Genomic DNA, 18,930 nt, shown 5'->3' on the forward strand with positions numbered 1-18,930 from the left:
TTGAGATTTCTTTTCTGAATGATCACAACCGCAAGTTAAGGCTTCCATTTCCCTACACGAATTGATTAATTTGCTATTAACCCCTTAACGTACCTATTAAAAATCAGAAAGCGGTCGTTTTTCTGTCAATTTTTGGCGAGTTTTGTGCGAGGGTGAATTGCTTGATCAAATTCATTATTATTTGAAAAAAATGATGAATTTGTGCAAACGCAAACAAAATAGCCGATACACGCTGTTGGCAACTTTTCTCGGCTGAAAGGAAACAGGCACAAGATTGTCTAGCGTCTCTATTCGGTTGCATTTATATGTGAAACCAAAATTCAAAATCGATTTTGGTGCAATAAACAAAAGACGTGTCACAGACGTCTTTGTATGTTAAGGGGTTAACGGGACATTCTAAGTAGATATGCTGGACTGTTCCGGCTCGGTAGCAGAAGACAAGGTCATCCAAAAAATCCGAATTGAATTTGGATTGCTGGTTTTTAGCAGAAAGATAGATTCTGTTTCTGACAGCCTGAGCACCTCTTCCGTTATGCTATCAGACATGGCCACTTGAAAAGCAGATTTCACGGTGTGTATCTGCTGGTCCTGACTCCCGAATTCCAAGTTTTTTGAGTGATTTTGGAAAGTGCCAGTCGAGGCTAGCAGAAAAAATGTCACCTAAGATCCTCACGCCTTGCCAGCTCCATGGAGGAAAGAAAATCTCTCTCTGAGTGTGGAGTTCCTTCCCGTTGTGTTGTGGAAGATGGAATCCATGAGGATTTCAGGAAGAGATGCTGTCTTCACTGTGTGCTGAAGGTTTTTAAGTTCTTCGATCTTGGGAGGGCATCTTTGTAGCTTGTTAGACTGGTATTTTTATGCTGCTGTGATTCTTAAAGTTGTGAAGAAAGAGAGACCTCTAGCAGCACAACTGAAAACATATTCGATGATGCGATTGTTTGCCTTCTTCTGTTATTAGGTATTAAGTAAAAACGCGAGTGCGAAATTTTGTTGTCCTATGGTCAATACGTATCAAGTTTTGTCCTCCTTCTTTAAGGGAAATACTTAGCTTGGAGTAGGAAAGCCAGTTTGTTTTAGTCCATATGAATGGTTAGTTGGTTGACTGTATTTTTTTTTTTTTTTTTGGTAAATTTCGCTGGTGACGTGGAAACTTGATGCCTCGCCAACATCAGCCTACGTCTTTTTCTACAACGACTTTGTCAAATAGGAAGCAGAGGAAGAGGGCCTATGCAGCCATGCAGGCCCTCTATAAAAGGAATAGAGTCAATGTGCCAAGACCCTCCTTGACGGTGCTTCCCCTCCACCTCTTGCAGACGCATGATGATTTTGTTAAATTCTGGAGTACCGTCTTTTCTGCCCCACCTCCACACTTCCCTGATGATGACCAACCTACGATATTGAGGTCCATTCCTTCCCTTCAAATATACCAGCCTGACTCCATCCAGGAGATCAAAACAGCTCTTCCATCCAATTTCACCGCCTCGGGACCTGATGGCTTTCCTGCGTCTAGGCTTCGAAAGATGCCGTTGAATATTCTTCAAGACTTATTGGACATTCTCCTTTCCTGTAAAGCAATACCAATACCTACGTTCTTCAAGAATTATCTTCATTCCGAAGAAAGAAACTTCAAGCTGTGCATCAGACTTTAGACCTATTACCATCTCCCCTGTGATACTTAGACTCTATCATAAAATCTTAATTAAACGACTTCAGCAACATATGCAGCATGATTATAGACAGAGAGCTTTTGTCCCTTCGGACGGCTGTGTAGAGAATATATATCTTCTTTCTTCTCATCTCTCTGATTCCCGACGCTGCCTTAAGCCTCTACACATGGCGTCGCTGGACCACCAATACGCCTTTGATAGCGTCTCCCTTCCTCCTCTCCTTCGAGCACTGTCTATTGCTGCCAGAACCCTTTCTTTCCTCTGTTATGGAGCTATAATTGGGTGTAGCTCCATCACTATCACTGCAGGGCCCTGTGCGACGTCTATTCCCGCAGTGGGGGGTGTTCGTATAATTCTCTATCTCCCCTTTTCTTTAACTGCTTCATAGATGAGTTTCTTTACTCTCCTCCTAGCCATATAGGCTACTCTCTAGGCGTTTCTTCCTTTAATGCTATGGCCTTTGCGGACGATCTTATTCTCGTAACCTCTACTAAGGTAGGCTTGCAGGAACTCCTTGACCGGACAGTTGATTTTTTCTCTATTCGAGGCCTTTCTATTAATGTAGAGAAATCCAGCTCTTTAGCTCTTGTCCCCTCTGGTCGTGACAAGAAGCTTAAAGTCGAGACTGTAGTTTTCCCTACATGGAGGCCGTTGCATGCTTTGACCATCCTGGAAGAGTGGAGATACCTCGGAATCATGTTCACCCCAAAGGGAAGGTCTTCTGTCTCTTCTATCCTAGAAGCTGGGATCTCTTCTTTGAGGAAAGGGCCTCTCAAGCCCAGGCAAAGCCTGTTTCTCCTTTCCAAGTATCTCCTACCTCGCTTTTACCACAAGCTGGTGCTTGGTATGACATGTATCTCGGTACTGTCCCGAATGGACAGGGCTATCCGTTCAGCCGTGAGATCATGGCTCCGACTGCCGCCTGACACCCCTACTGCATATTTCTACGGGAGGGTGAAGGACGGCAAGCTCGGGGTTCCATCATTAAGATGATTGATCCCACGCCTGCAGCTGTCCAGAATCGCGAAGTTAGAACTATCTTTTTCCTCTATCTGCAGAGAGGCTTGCTATAGCTCATTAATACAAGAAGGCTTTAGGTGGGCTAAAAGCTTGTCCCATTATCAAGGTACCTTAATTGAGTCAGGCTTGTCCCATTATCAAGGTACCTTAATTGAGTCAGCACCTGCAGAACACAAGAGGTGGGCATCTCTGCTGCACTGTTCTGTAGATGGTGCTTCTTTAAAATAGTCATATCTGTTGCCTTCCCAGCATGATTGGGTTAGGGATGGCAACAGACTCCTCTCTGGGTTCAAGTATATTGACGTTATCAGGACGAAGCTCAATGCCCTGCCCACTGGAGACTGTATAGCTCGATGGGGTAGTGACGATTCAAACTGTAGGGCTGGCTTTCACTATAGTGAGACATTGTCCAATATAGCCCAGTGCTGGGCACCCATGGGGTCCGTGTGCGGAGGCATGATGCCGTGGTCTCCATTCTGAACAACCTCTTTAAGAACAAAGGTTGGTAGACCGCGGTGGAACCACATTATAAGACCCGCGGAGGGCAGGTTTGCGTAAGCCAGACTTAGTGATTAAAAGAGATGATGATGTTTGGGTAGTTGATGCCCAGGTGGTGGGAACAGGGCGCCCACTAGCCTATAGCCATAATAATAAGGTAAACTATTATAAGAATAAACAAGATCTAGTTAGTAAGATACGGGAGGCGCATTGGGCAACTCCGAGGTTTACCAGAGCCACCATCTCTTTACATAGCGTATGGAGTGCAGATAGCTATAAGGACTTAAAACAGCTTGGGCTTACACAGAAGGATATAAAAGTTCTTTCCTTGAGAGCCCTACAGGGCACACTGGAGGCATGGCGTTGCCACCAGAGAATGAATACAATGATAACTAGAACAGGCATAGGATAAAACACTTGTAAAGGCTCAGGCCTTTATCAAGTCCGGACGAGATGTCTGGACGTGATGTGAGGGTAGTACTGCCCATAACCAGTACAAAGATTAATAAAAATAAAAATATGTCGAAGGACACTAGTAGCTATTTGAATAACAATTATTTATGTTATGGAGGCAGAGGCAGTTTTGACACCCACTTTCCTAGTACACGTTTGAAACGTTTAATGGATGTATCCCACTTCTTATCCACGCTCTCTTACGTGGATAAGAATTGGGATACACTCGTTAAGGTTTCCGAGGTAAGCTCCCTCCCAGGTATTTGTTTGCCTCTACATACCAGTGACCAGACCTAGGGAAGTCATTTCGGTTTTTCCAATTGCCACACCATAGTCCTGTGGTTCTGTCTGGTCAGTGAAGAATACCTCAGGACACCTTCTGTTGTCTAGTGGTGTCAACGCCAATACTGATGTATGCGATTATCTCGGCCTAAGGAGCCTGACACGCTACTAGGTGGATGGTCATAATTTTTTGGCTAATGAGCGTATATTCACAGACAAGACGCGTTTCTTCTTCAGGTGTAAGAGAATGAATTGATGGACAAACAAACAGTAAACGTTGGATTGGCGACAACAGATATGGATTTGTAGCCTTCCGATTGTTTAAACATACCAGAAGCCTGTTAGGCTTCTAAATTTAAGAACGGAATCGGACCATTGGGCAGTGAAGTTTCTGAGTCTTGTACAGGAAAGGGGTGTGGGGGGATGTAGACCACAGTAACTGTGATGATCTGGTGTGCTTGTTAAATTGATAGGTAGTTTTTACAAGATCGTTGGTGCGGTTTTGAAACTCTCGTCTGTCTTAAGAATTTGTTTCATTTTGTTTTCATCATCTGTGTCGAGATGACTGTCGCGCGCATTGCTTTCATCCCTCTACACGAACATTATTTATTATTTTTTTTTTTTTTAGGGTCGTCCTTTCACTATAAGATTGTAATTTGGAGATTTCCCTGCATTTATTGCGAAAGTCGATTTAAAATGACCCAGTAAGCCTCTTTTAGAGTTTAAGGAGGCAGCCTGCTCAGTTTTCGTTAAGAGAAGTTCTTTTGGTAATTTTTAGAACAGACTTCAAAGCTCATTCCTTTCTAATAATGATTTTCTCTTCTGTAAGATAATACTTTTTTTATTATTTGTTCACGACAGCGTTTACTGTGTTTCTGTGAAAAGCTGATTAGGAAGTCTCAATGCTCAGTTTCATTTGCTCAGTTTCAAGATATACAGTATAAATAGATATATATTTTTTTTCATGGTATGTCACAGTGAAACTACTGAGCGATTTTGAAGCTAGATTAGTGACAGAAAGTCGCTGCTGATATGAAGTCGAGAATAATCAGTGGGTAAAAGAACAGAAAATTAGAGCATTCGCATATCGACAGGTGCATCTGGAGAGAGAAAAATCTGCTGCTGTGAAAAGGGGAAAAGCCCAGAGGAGACCATTCCAACATAAAGGCTGGAAGTAACGTAATAAGATAGTGGCTGAATGTCCAGTTCTTTGAGGATTCGGTTATCCTCGAAAATCCTTATGAGGAAGTGTTGTATTTCACCTTCTCCGTACAAAAACAGAGAAACCAGACCGAAAACAAACGCATGATGAACGAGAAACGCTTCAAAGGGCCGTCGTCTACTTTACCCTTCTTCTAACTCCACTTACGAAACAAACAAAAACCAAAAACAGCGGATTAAAAATCGTCTGCTCGAGGCAGGTGAAGGCATTCGTATGATATTTCACGCACCGCTGCCGAGTCGTATAGGGGGCGTTCTGGTGCACCAGTTCAATAGGGCTCTGCAGCTCTTCGTTCTGTTCGAGAGGATATCGGCGTGGCTGGCACTACGACGCCCTCTCGTCGTGCGGGGAAGGTTGCTCTTCAGAACAACAGGTTCGAGACGTCAAAACGTCAGAGGACGCCAAAGCGGAAACGTCTTGTTACCGTCAGCAACCGGGTTTTTGCTCTGTAGCCTGCGGGCCTGCGAGCGAGCAGTTGGCGGATCCCGTCTAGTCAGTATACGCTCGGTCAAGTTCAAGGTAGGTGTCACAGCTGCGCGAGCTGCGAAAAGGAACGGAACACAGATTACAGTTGCGTCGTGGCGCGTCGCCAACTGCTGAGTTATGTGACGAATGTGTGGAAAGTTACCCTGCGTCGAGGAATTAGACGGACGGACGGAACTACTATGGCCGATTTCGTGCCTTTGTGGCCCGCTTTGGTGCCTTTAGGAACGCTTCTGTACCTCACAGCCATGGAATACACGATCCCCATCTCCACGGATAGGATCGGAAGCGAATACGATTACATCGTCGGTAAGTCACTCTTTCGCCTAAATTTATCCGAAGGACATTCCTTTTTTTTTTTTTTTCTTTTAACTTTTAGAAGTGTGCACGGAAATTATGAAAATTGCAGCAATAATCTACTGGAATTTCTCAGCTGTGTTGAAGTCCGCTCGCGCCACAGAAAATCCGCTGGCTTGCTCATAAACGTCGCTTATTGAAACACAAAGTTCTTCTGATTCCAACCGCGAACGGACTTCCCTGCAGTGAAGGAAGAACCTGACTTCACTGTGGAGTCCGAAAATAACATTGAGTCTCTCCTGCGTTCGTATTTATTTGGTTTTCTACTTCGTTACAGAATATATTTTTTCGCCATCGAAGAATTTATGCAAACGTAAGCACTCCGGCACTCCCACATCCTGCTGAGAAACACTGACCCACGCACCCGTGCTCCTCTTTATGTAACGACAGCTTAGTGGGCTACTTGGGCGATTTATTCTGTCGTTTTCCTTCTTGTTTTTCTCTTTCAGAGGACGTTACTTTCAGCACCACATTTGAAGCTGGAACGAGATGTTCTTCAGAGAGCGGATTTCTTCAGAATGTGGGGTCGTTACGCGGTTTTCTCTGAGAGACGATTGACCATGGTCTACCATCGGCTGTGTCCCATACTCATTTTTGTCCAGAACTTATTCGTTACTTTGCTCTGTCTCTCTACTTTGATTGCTGGACGAAATACCGAACTGCTGTTGTCAGCGGGAATTGCTGCAACTGAGCAATGCGATTTTCAAACTTTTTCAGTGCATTTCCGACTGAATCTCGACTTAACGAGTCGATGTCTGCAACTGTTTTATTGTTGGCAACGCATTAAGTGCATGTAAAGATGAATGAAGCGGGGAGGTGCTTACGTACAAATTTTACCCTTGCTCCCAAAAACAACAGGACATCACATGAGTAGGGAAAACACACTTCAAGGGTACTTTTTCAGAACAGAAAAATTCGGTACTTTGCAGCACCCCTTCTGTTCTTCACTCCATTGGAAGTGTTCGCTACAAGTAAGGACATTTCTAAATACATAAATACATTTCTCTTTGAAACGGTATTTACCTACGAACAAATTTCCAATCCTTCAGTGGAGTCACACGAGGTGTCCCAAAGTTTTCCTTAAAATGAGCTAATAATAAATTATGAACGGTGCTAATTAGAGACCCTCTTCATTCTTCTCTGTGTTCCAGAGATGCTCTCTACTTCTGCCAGATTCTTTTATGTTTTCAAAATACTTTCACTGTTGAATTTTCTCTTAATCCCAATAAATATCTCTAATTCCCCCTCCTTCTTGTTTCGTTAATATCTTTCTTTAAAATATCCTTTACTTATCCCTGCATCATAATATTAATAAAATGTCATTGTAATATTAACTCATGTCTTAATATTAACACTAATCACAATGGAATGCTAAACAAAAACGCATCTGTAAACAATGTAAGAGGTTACCAACGTAGATCGCTATCCAATCTCCGAATCACACCGTGGTACATCCAAGAAACTTGACATCATCCCGACATTATCGTAAATTGCTTCAAGGTTACATTGCTTCCTATCTTCTGCATCTCCAGTGACTTCGATGGTATACTTCTGTGTTTCCCCTTCAGTGTCCATATAAAATAAAATGACGTCTTTCGTTTGTGATGATTACATTGGTCATTCCCGTTTTTGTAAGTCTCTCTCCTAAGAATCATTTAGTGAATGTCTTTTGTGGTTTTCTCTTTCAAGTATTTTTGTGAACAAAATTTTTTATCCAGCAAATCAATTCTTCATATTAAAACTATTCAGTCTAAAAATCAGAACAACCACCTCTGGGCTTCAGTTCATACTGGTCACCAAAACAGAAGCATCACCTCTAAAGGTTACACGAATGAATTAATGATTGCTGTGCAATGATAGGGTTGCAATCACAAAATCAAGGATTACTCTAGAGCAGAAATGAAAGGATATTCTTCGCAATAGCTCTGAGAGAGAGAGAGAGAGAGAGTTAGAAGCTGGCTACCAGGTTAAGAGGGAAAAGGAAATTGTATTCTTGAAGAGATAATTTGAGGTATTCATCGTTTCTTTACTCTATTGCAAGAAGTTTACACAAAATAATTCTCCGTGAATTACGTAAGGTAGATAACAATAATATCCTACACAATAAGCTTAGTTTCGGTGGTGGTTCCTGATGAATAACTAGAAGAGGGAGAATTATATTATTGTCAGGAGGATGATGGATTGGATTATTATTATAATCTATCATCCTACTGAGTTCTTAGAGCCAATTAGTGATGATGACCATTTTTCTCTCTTATGGGAATTAGCATTAAGCGGAAAACATGCGATAAGAGGAAGCATCAACAGTGGAGGTGTGAGATAAATGAGTTCCAGGATATGATGGTAATGGAATTAGGATGCATAATTAGAGTCGGAATTAATGGCAAGAATATTAATAGTAAAGGGAAACTTTTAAGGATATTGTTCATTATGAGATAATTAAATTCATCGCGAGGAGTACGTTTAAAAAGAAACCAGAGTCGAATGGTTCTATAACAATTTTCTCAAGAAATTCTGCTATGATGGGAAGAGTATTGATCCAATTTGCCAAATCTGCTAAAAACACAAAAAAAGTTTTTCTTCTTTAGCCTCTTTCCATCCCCTGTTGGATGTATGCACTCCCCTTAACTTTCCAGTTCTGTCTAGCTTAGTCAATGCCCACCATATCATGTCTAACCTTTGTAGCTCATCCCTCCCGTCTTGTTCTTTGCTTCTCTTTCCTTCTCTTGTAATCCACTCAGTGCTTAATTTTGTCCACCTTTCCTCTGTTAATCTGCTAACATGTGCAGCCCATCTCCCCTTACATGCTTAACAACACTTCCCAATATCTTGAACTCCGGTCATCTCTCCAATTTTAGAATATTTCATATTCTATCCCTTTTTGTTACGTGAGGCATTCTTCCCTCCAAGGTTCTCTGGGCCACACGCAACCTGTCTTCCTGTTTTTTTTAGTTGTTGCCCATGTTTCACCCTCATACGTAAACATTGGAATATATAATTGGAGTATATAATTGAATATATAATTTATTCCAATTATATATTGGAATAAATATTTTAGAGAGCTTTCTTCTTCTTCTTCTTCTTGGGCCTGCAAGTAAATCTCCTAACACAAGGAAGGAATCTTTATATAACCAAAACTTCGTTTCCTTGTGTGAGTTTTCTATTTATTTCTTTATCTTTTTTTTCCTTAACCGAAATAAGTACATTCCACCACAATTTCAATACGATTTTCTGTTAATTTTAGTTCGGCATGACCTGAATTTGTCGTCGGTTTGGTTTTAGTTACATTAATTTAGCATTCCTGGTTTTTTATTATTTTTTATTATTTTTTATTATTTTTTCTAAAAGAATAATGTCCTTTGCAAAATGTAAGTGCTTAAGATGTTTTCCATGTATGCTAATTCCATAGTTTTTCCATGAGACATTCTTAAAGGCTGCTAATGTAGCAGACAACACTTTGGGTGATATAGGATCTTACTCCTCTTAATAATATGATATATTTTGTTAGCAATGCTTGTTGTTTTAAACTGTTTCTTATTTCTAACGGATATAGAGAATCAAAAGCTTTTTCAAAATCTAAATCGTGAATTAAAGATTGTCAAGATAAACCAGCACAGATTTGATAGAAATGTCAAGAATAATTCTCTGAAGTTTTCATGAATAAAGCGGAAGTCAGTATAATCAGCTGCGGGCAAGATTTCGTAAGCTTCCTGGTGAGGCATCGGAGGAATTTACTAATTACGTTTCAAGCGTTTAGGTAGAACAGTGTGCGACTGAAGATGGGAAATGCACCTGCAGATCTAACCAAGGAGGAGCAACTATTTTAAATAGTTCTTTAAAACAAATTAAGGTCGGGGTAACATTGGTAGTAAGTAAATATATGTCGGAAATAATTAAACTGTTTATGATTAATGATTATTGCAATGCCTCGTTAAGATTAACAATTGAGCTTACTGATTGTAACTTGGGGAAGATCATTGAAGGAGTGGAGCGGGGACACATTGTATAAAATGCAGTAATAAATACTACCACCCAGTTAGCCTCCCACGAGTTACTAATCAGGAACCACATATCGGCTACGTCCTCGTCAGGGATGAAAGATCCCCGAGCAGCTCGTTAAGCAGTATGGCTTCATAAAGGATCGAATCTCCCTGTTTTATGAAGAACATTTCATGAAGAAGTTAAAAATGCGACAACCCTGTGATGGGGTTTATTTAGATTTCAAGAAAGCTGTTGATAGTGTTCCACATATGAGCCTGCTACTAAAGATATGACACTTGGATGTCATCGGTGATTATTTAGTTAGATTGATAAACAATTGGTATACAAGTAATCCCAGAGAAGGACGGTTACGAGTTAGATTGCTTAAAGGTCTCGTGGGATCAAATTTCTGAACTTTGCTGTTAGACATGCTGATCAACGATTTAGGTTCAAGTTTTAACAGTAAAATTTATCATTTTGCTGATGATGTGAAATCGGGTCGAGTAGTAAATTTTCCAGATGACTTCAGGTCTCATCGGAAAGATATTAAAAAGACTGAAAGAGTAAATAATAATATTTTTGGTTTACCGATCCAGTGTTGATCAATTTTATTAACTGAACCAACTAGTTTCGCCACACTTATCTGTTGGCATCTTCAGGGCTTACATAAAGGTTTAAACAATTGTGAGATTGTTTAAACCTTTAAACATGCATAATAAGACTACAGTGAAGAAAAAGGTTAGCAGTAATATAAACAGTCGTATTTAGGTTGGAAACTTTATGGAAAGATCATCCCTAAATGTCGTGGATGGAGGCAGTGGGAACAGCTTCAAGGGTGAAATCAACATGAAGTAAATTTCGTTGCCGAGGATGAGACCACCTCCCACTTACTGGAGGCCTAAAGTGGCTTGAAAGGTTCCATGTTTGATCTCCACAGTAGGGTTTCTAGACTATAAAAAAATATCAAAAAATACCAAATTATGAAATCAAAAAAAAAAAAAAAAAACATGTTATCCTGGTACGAATCTACTAAACGTTTACAGAAAAAAAAAAAAGCTGTCGTCGGTGGGAACTGCATAAAAGCTTGGATAATTTGATTTATGTATTTATTTTCGTATCGGACCAAAATACTGAAGTTCACCAACTCGCTCTTATCAATAGCTCTTACCACGTTGCTTTAACGTTCATGTTGCTTTGTAACTTTTAAGCATCTAGTCCAGGACGTTCCATTAATGCTGCCTATTATTACTGATAAAACTCACACAGCGCAGTTACACTAGCAGACGTAATTCATGCTGATTTCAAGGACAACAGAGATTTCATAAGATAGCTGATAATACGTGATTGGCACCGTAGAACATGTTTGTTGTTTGTGTTCTGAATGAAAACTCAACGATGAGAGGGAATGTAAGAGACAAGGAACCATAAATATGGAGAAGCTTAAACCATCCTATTCAAGGAGAAGGATGATGATGATGTAGAGCCATATACAGTACTGTTGTATATGGGAACAGTACTGTATACTGTTGCCATATACAGTACTGTTGCGGTGTATATGTTGGTATTTGGTTTCCTCGGTGCTCCTGTTTCATCAGAAACTGGAAACAGGTCTGGCTAGAATATTTATAAAGTAATTATCCGCCAATGCTGATACCTCCCTAGGTCGAATGAAGTCTCGTACGATGAAAGGCTGAAGTGATAATAATAATAATAATCCCGCTATTATTATTATCATCCGGCGATTGGTGGGGTCGATCGATGCGTAAGCACTTGTCTGCTTCCGAAAACCGATCCTGTTCTGTTTCAATGAGGAACAATCTTTCTTTCAGGGCTTTAAAATTAGTCGAAGCAGCAGTGGCTCAGCTGTCGCCGCTTGAGGTATGGCAATGAAAAGTGGAAGTGCGTGATGTTTTTGCTGAAAACGAAGAGGTTGTATTACTTAAATGTAACATTTCTAATGTCAAAGATTCGCCGAAGTGAAAATCAATACTAGTATTTTAGGCTTCCTCTTGAGTGTAGTGATGCATCTTTCTAAAGCCTAATAATGGTTTAAATTAAACTAGAAAGACGCATTACTATACTCAAGAAGTATTGTAGAATTCTGATCATACCTCTGAATATTTGCCCAAATGGCAGTTTTTTTGTTTGTTTTTTTTGCTAGGTAGAAATCAGCTTTCAGGTGTTATCATCAGTAAAGACTTGTGCATCTTTAGTTTGTCTACTAAATGCACTCTCCGAGTTCTTTGTTTGTATGAAGCTTATTTGTTTGTGTCCTCATAAATCTTTGTTGGCTGTGTGCATTTTTTTTAAATATTTGTTGTTTCAAATGCGGTTTTTTACCTATTCTAAAGCCGCGATGTCCATAAAAAAAACTAAAGAATCGAATAAATGGCTGTTTTCCCTTCGGGATATGATGGCGTCGCTTGAAATTGTCTTTTTTACTTCATCGCTAAACGTCTACGCTGTTTCCTCGTTATCCATTAGGAAATGAATCAAGTCGACAGAAAGTGGAGTAGATTTTCGCTGTATCATATCTAGAAATACACTGGTGTCCAAACTTGAAGGACGAACACTCAAGATTTCTCGAGATTGTAACCGCAACTTCAAATCAGCTTGTGGTGATTTGCATCACTGACGATTACAATAGAATGGGGGATACACATTCAAAATTTCGAATCGCACGCAAAGGTGTCACTTGGTAGCACTCAGCTTGTTAAAAGGCAGCGCCAAGCGAATTGTGTTTAAAGGAAGCTCGTTTGTGAATATTTCGTCTTGTAATGTACAACCACATCATCTAGATGATTTCAGGATTATTGGAAAACTTGAAGAAATTCGCGGAATTATTGATATTCACAGAGAGTTTGGAATCTCGCATGACGTTGTATTCACGCTCTGGTCACCGTATCAAACCAATGGAATGTGTTCCAGACGTTTGTCAAAAGGTCGCCCTCGCTCTACCACGGAGCATGAAGACGGATTTTTGTTATAACTGCAAAACGTAATCGACGCACGACGGCAGGTCAGCTTGCAAGTCGGCTCCATTCAAGCACAAGTAAGCGGATATCTCGAAAAACTGTAGCAAGAAGTCTCGACAAGTAGGCCTGCCGTCCACAGCTCATAGTAGAGCATGCTTTCAGACGTGTTTTATCCATAAAATTTGGACAAGACACCAACGGGCTAATGTGCTCTTTACAGATTAAAGTCATTTAAGTCTTTCCTCTGATTCTAGACGACACCTGATCTGGCGTGAAAGTGGTACTGCTTGCTCTCACGAGAATGTTCTCGAAATGGATAGATAGGGCGGTGCTGGGATCATATTATGGGGAAACATTATGCTTAATGAACGCACCCAGCTACAAGCGCTGAAAAAGGGACTATCACTGGTCCTCAACGTCATGTTCTTTTGTTCTGTGGTGCTGTAGGCGAAGAATTCATTTCTATGGATGACAATGCACACGATATCGTACACGACGTGAACGCTGTACCTTAAATCCTTAACTACGTCCTGAAGAAATTTGTAACTTTCGCCAAAATGTTTTGCAATTTAATTTTTTACACATTTTATAACACCCTTTTTGTGTAATATTTACTCGAATATAGCTCGCACTTTTTTCTCCAAAATTAAAGTTAATTAAAAAATTGCCGTGCGAAATATATGCGGGGATTTTCGAAAACAACAGTTTTTCAGGAAAACACGGAATTGACGTTTATAATTAAATCCTCAGCATGCATTATTATTTATAATTGCGCACATTATTTATAAAATGAATGGATTTAAATTTTAATTACTAAAGTTGTTTACGTGATTAGCCGCTCACCTTCATCACGCGATATATTTGAATCTTTAGCAACAGCTGGCTTAGTTGCTTGATTCGAATTAGCGAATGACTAATAAGAAGTGAAAGCTGAGCGCGAAACGGACAGCAATGGTAGAGATCGCGCAGCTATGAAGACGTGCATATGAATAATGCGGTATTAGCAAATGATCGCACAACTCAACGACAATGGCAAGCTGACGAATGCTGTTGAGTCGCGCGATCTTTTGTTAATATCCTGATTCTCTTCAACCACGTTCCAAAATATCTGCAACTGCCATAACAACATTCTCTATCTATTTCTTAAAGTTTTAAACTTTTTTCGTGTGCGAGATGTATGCGAAACTTTTTAATTTTTTTTTTTAATAAAGTAAAATCAGAGGTGCGAGAGATAGGCGAGGCAGAATTATACTCGAGTAAATACGGTAATTTATTTCTATGCTGGCAATAAATTTATGTCTGCATTTCGCCGTAGTCATGAAATTTTTTTTCATAAATAGGTAAAAATCTAGTTCGTCCTTAGCTTTTAGACATCAGCGTACTTGTAAACAGACGGAATGCTTTAAAAAAAAAATTACCTCTTGTTTATTGATTCCACTCTTTACTTCCATGTTAGTTCTGATCATACGGGACACGTTAGCCTGAAAACACCCCTTAACTGTTTGACCTTTTCCATGAGAGTGCGTAATGTTCTTGAGGAGGGTGAATTGGGGATTGGAGTTTACATGTGAATGCCCCGTTTGTTTGCTTTTGGCTTAAGCTAGCTTCATCGCGTGCATTTTGCAACTTTTTTCTGCTTGTAAGATGGTATTCCGTGCTTTTGTGTTAAAGGTGTGGCGTTAAAGATCTCAAAACACTTTCTTTGCATCTGTTAGCAACGAGTAAGTAGTTTTTTTTTCTGATTTTTTTTCGGGGGGGGGGGATCTTTATGTATTATTATAACATTAATGTTTATTACTATAACAAATATTTTTTTATAACAAAAATTATAACAAATGTTTTTCGAACCAACCAACTATCTCCTATAAATACAGCATCTGACCAAAAAATATCTCATCCCAACTACACTCCAATAAGAAAGGCATTGATATGAAGTTGGTCCACCCTTTGCTGCTATAACTTTCGATCTTCTGGGAAGGCTTTCCCACTCAATAAGTTGCTGCGGTCATTCCCTTCCTTTCTCATTAATGCTCTTCCAGAAAGGCATTAGTGAGATCGTCGCTAGTGTCTGGCTGGCAATCGGTTTTCATTTCATCTTAGGTGTTCGATGGGATTGAGATTAGAGTTCTGTGCCGACGAGTCAAGGTCAACAGCCACCTCATGGTGAAAATGGCTTTCACCAAACTCTTGTCATAAAGCTGAAAACACGGAATCGACTAGAACGTCATTATAGACAGCAGCACTAAGATTCGGTGGAAATATGAGCCAAGCCCCGAACCATGAAAAACGGCCCCAGACCATGATGCCACTTCACTAAACTTCGGATATGGCGGAACACATTCGGGTAGGCAGCGTTCTCCTGACACATGCTAGTCCATCAGAATGCCATATGGTGAAGCGTGATTCATCACTCCAGAGAACGCGTTTCTACTGCGTCTGAGTCTAACAGCAACGAGCTTTACTCCAGTCCACCGACTCTTGACGTTGCTAATTTTAGGTGTGTGTGCGGTGGCGAGGCCATAGATATCCATGCTCTTCAATTCCCGACGAAGAGATGCGATGCTAGCGTTACTTGCAGAGGCAATTCCGAACTTGGTGGTGAGTGCTTCAACTGAGGACTGGCAGTTTTTTTTTTGCTCCACGCGCTTCGGCACTCGACAGTCCCTCTCTGTGATTTTATGTGACCTGCTAGGTCGCGACTGTGCTGCTGTTGCTCCTAGACAGGTCCACTTCACAATAACATCATTTACGGTCTACCTGGGAAGCTGCAGCACGTCAGGAAAATCTTGAAGTGAGTTACAATGAAAGTTTCTATGATCTCGCCACGTCGAAAGTCACTGAGCCCTTCAGTACAGCCTATTTAACTTAATGTTTTTCTGTGAAGACTACAAGACAGCGTGTTTCCTTTTATACCTGTATAACCCATACTTTTGATGTTTATAGTCTTATATAGTACAACGAAGGGTTGCTCGGTATTTTTGATCAAAGGGTATACATGCTTTTCAGCATCAATCCATTTTTATGCATCTTTGATCCTGAAAACGGATTATTTGTTTATTTGTTTGATTATTTGATTATTTGTTTTTACTAAGTTAGCTTCTAAGCTTAAATTCGAAGTTATCATTTAAACTCTACTTTGAAAAGTGTCTCCTGTTCTTCGGACTTCCCTCTAGTGCAGCATTTTTTTTTTTAAACTTTAGACAGTCATTATTCTTAAAAATTATTTTTGCGATGTGTTTCAACTGCACGTCAAACAGTCGGCGAGAAACAAAAATAATTAATACTTTACATTCTGAAAATCGCGATGCTCTTATATTTGATGTTAAACAAAAAAAAACAAACATTTTTTCTTAATGGAGCGTGCTTTTTGAAAATTATTTATTCATCTCCGAGAAGATTATTGTTTCGACATAACTGCGTGCATTATTGAAGGTAAAGACAGTACAGTGCTTGATCTGGCTGAGATGGTGTGTAATTAGGGGGTGCCGAAGATGAGAACCGACACTTTGAGCGTACGGATACTTATGATAACAAAAAAACATGATAAACCAATAATAATAAAAAAATAATCAAACAAACTAATAATTTAAAAGAGCTGTAAATAAAGAACAAAAGGAACGTAAAACCAGTTGCGAACACGACAAGCCAGAAAAACAGAAAACATTAGCTTTGTTTCCTTCGTTTAATAAAAACAATCAAACTCATTCTTGGTTCTGAGTTCGTTTTCAATGAGAAAATTCTCAAGAGTCGCTTCTTCATCCTAAGACACATATTTGAATTGACCTACGTAGGGTAACGATTTGTAGGTATACTACGGCCATGCTAACAACTTCCGCCATTTTGTATTTCTAATCCGGAATGGCAGTATTATCTGAAATAACGTGAGTTCCTCGGTCAGGTTTATAAATATATATATCTCTGATGATCTACAGTTATTACATTATGAAAATTACCATAAACGTACGTAAGGCGTTCTGACAAAATAAAATGCTGATGTGGGAAGTTAGATGTAGCGAGAACAGAACAGTTCAAATATATATTACTTTGTGTTTCAAATATTTATTTACATTTAAACACATATTAGCAAATAAGTTTTCGCCTGTTTAGTAATTGACAGCTCCGCGAAATATTCATTTCATCGTTTAAGTTACATTGGTGTAAAAATAGAAGTTTCAGCTGACTCCAGGAAAGTTCGTTTAGTTAAATTTCTCTTCGCTTGGTTCAATTCTTTTCATCCAGTTCAGTTAAATCCTCTTTTATTTTATTCCAAATAGTTTATTTCATATTTTATTCCGAATAGTTTTCGCTCATCTCTGCGGGATTCTTTTTATACGTTCTGCTGGAATATTGTACATACTCGAGCCTACATCTTGCATATATTTCTTTGCATTTTTTAAGTGCAACATATGAATTGTTATCACGTTCTAATTGTACTGCATTTCCAGTTGTCAAAAGTCCTTTTCACAGCTGCCTACTTTTTTGTGATGTTTCATTGTTTTTGTTACGTATTTGCGTACTAGATTTGACTGACCTGCTCTTTCCTGTTTTCGCGCAGTACAATCATCCATCTCAGCAGTTCGTGTTACGATGCCAGATTGTGACATTCTCAGCTAATTTAAGACGATATTTTGTTTACGTTGCGTTTACTTTAATCCAATTTTGATACCCTATTGCCATAAGTTTCTTAAGTAACTGCGTATTTCTTCAAATAACTGTTTTTGTTTCATGTCATCTAAGATGTGCAATATCGCGCTCTCGACAGAGCCAACAGGGGAACGCTCTCATCGAAAATGGGTTAGTAAGTTGTTTACATACAGTCCCACGTGGGATTTCGACATTTCTGTCAGTCTCATCCCAGTGACCGAGAATATTAAAAAGAACTCATCCAAGATAAAACTTCAATATTAAGGACTTTTGAAATAACAGCAACTTTACTTAGAGGCCTCGCAAACCGGATATTAAGTGAGTGTAATATCAGCGGAAAGCTGCGCTCGCGAAATTGGGACAATGACAAAGGCAGAAAACTGCATTGCTGAACGGAACCGTGAAAAGAACAGCGGGGATTTTGTGCGGCATATCACCTTGGAGATTGGGAAGTAGGCCCAGGACAGTTTCCCAAAAATGCAAGCGCGACATAACAGAGAAAGATGAAGCCTCGGAGCGAAGGAGGAGAAGTAATAAAACCGTACGAGAAGAGCGGGTTAATGGAGTCGCTAGAAGAGGCAAAAACTTACGGAGGAAGTGAGATCACTCGTCCTCTAAAACTGACCGTGACTAGAAAAATTGCTAATTTGGAAAAATAAAACGAAAGGAAACTACTTAAACCTTTGAACAGCGGCTTAAATGGGTCACAGATGACTTAATGCGCTTATATGATTTGTTCCTTATAATTATTTCACATAATTTGAGGCCCAAGGATAACTTTAATGACGGGTAGGGTACACCCAAGATTGATCGCGACTCCAGAAAACAGCATTTGGAACGATGGTGCTACTGTCTCGGATAAACGGTTACTAAATGATGGTCGCAAGTACTTCAGCAAAATTCCTTCAGAGACTTTGATTGTATTGATTATTCCTTCATCCGGCATTCTGACACCTTCAAGAGTTCTGTGTAGAGATAAGACGGAAACTCCGTGTGTGACTTTATCCCGAAAGTGATGTCCTCCACGGTATAGCATTTTCCTCTTTCACTATATGAAGGGGGAGGGGAATAGGGGCCCGCATCAAATCTAAACTATACACACCGGCCATTGAATTAGAAACATTTATGGAGATGTATGTAAACGTCACTTACGCAGCGTATATGCAAAATACTTGGTCACGTGCGTCACTAAGTGTTCTGGGAATCTATTTAAGAATGGTGGTGGGAAAAAAACAAATGATCTGTCGGAGTTCGATAAAGGGCTTATTGTGGGTGCCCGTCTCTGGAGCCACGATTCTGAAAAAAAGCAGAGCTGACTGGCTTCTCAAAAGGTGACATATCCCGAGTG

The 18,930-nt window shown here is 39.9% G+C and overlaps 1 protein-coding gene across 1 annotated transcript in view; it reads left to right on the forward strand.

Moving 5' to 3' along the window:
• Nucleotides 1-5,698: 5,698 nt before the first annotated feature.
• LOC150098286 (glucose dehydrogenase [FAD, quinone]-like) overlaps nucleotides 5,699-18,930 on the forward strand; it is an 81,240-nt gene continuing 68,008 nt past the window's right edge. Inside the window, exon 1 of the mRNA XM_090405113.1 lies at nucleotides 5,699-5,934. Within this exon, the coding sequence (XP_090261239.1) occupies nucleotides 5,808-5,934 (127 nt within the window). The 5' untranslated portion in view covers nucleotides 5,699-5,807. The remainder of the gene's footprint in view (nucleotides 5,935-18,930) is intronic.

The sequence above is a fragment of the Typopeltis vanoorti genome, chromosome 15, assembly GCF_054136105.1.
Source record: "Typopeltis vanoorti isolate ZY-2024b chromosome 15, IOZ_Tvanoo_1.0, whole genome shotgun sequence".
In the NCBI taxonomy this organism is placed as follows: Eukaryota; Metazoa; Arthropoda; class Arachnida; order Uropygi; family Thelyphonidae; genus Typopeltis; species Typopeltis vanoorti.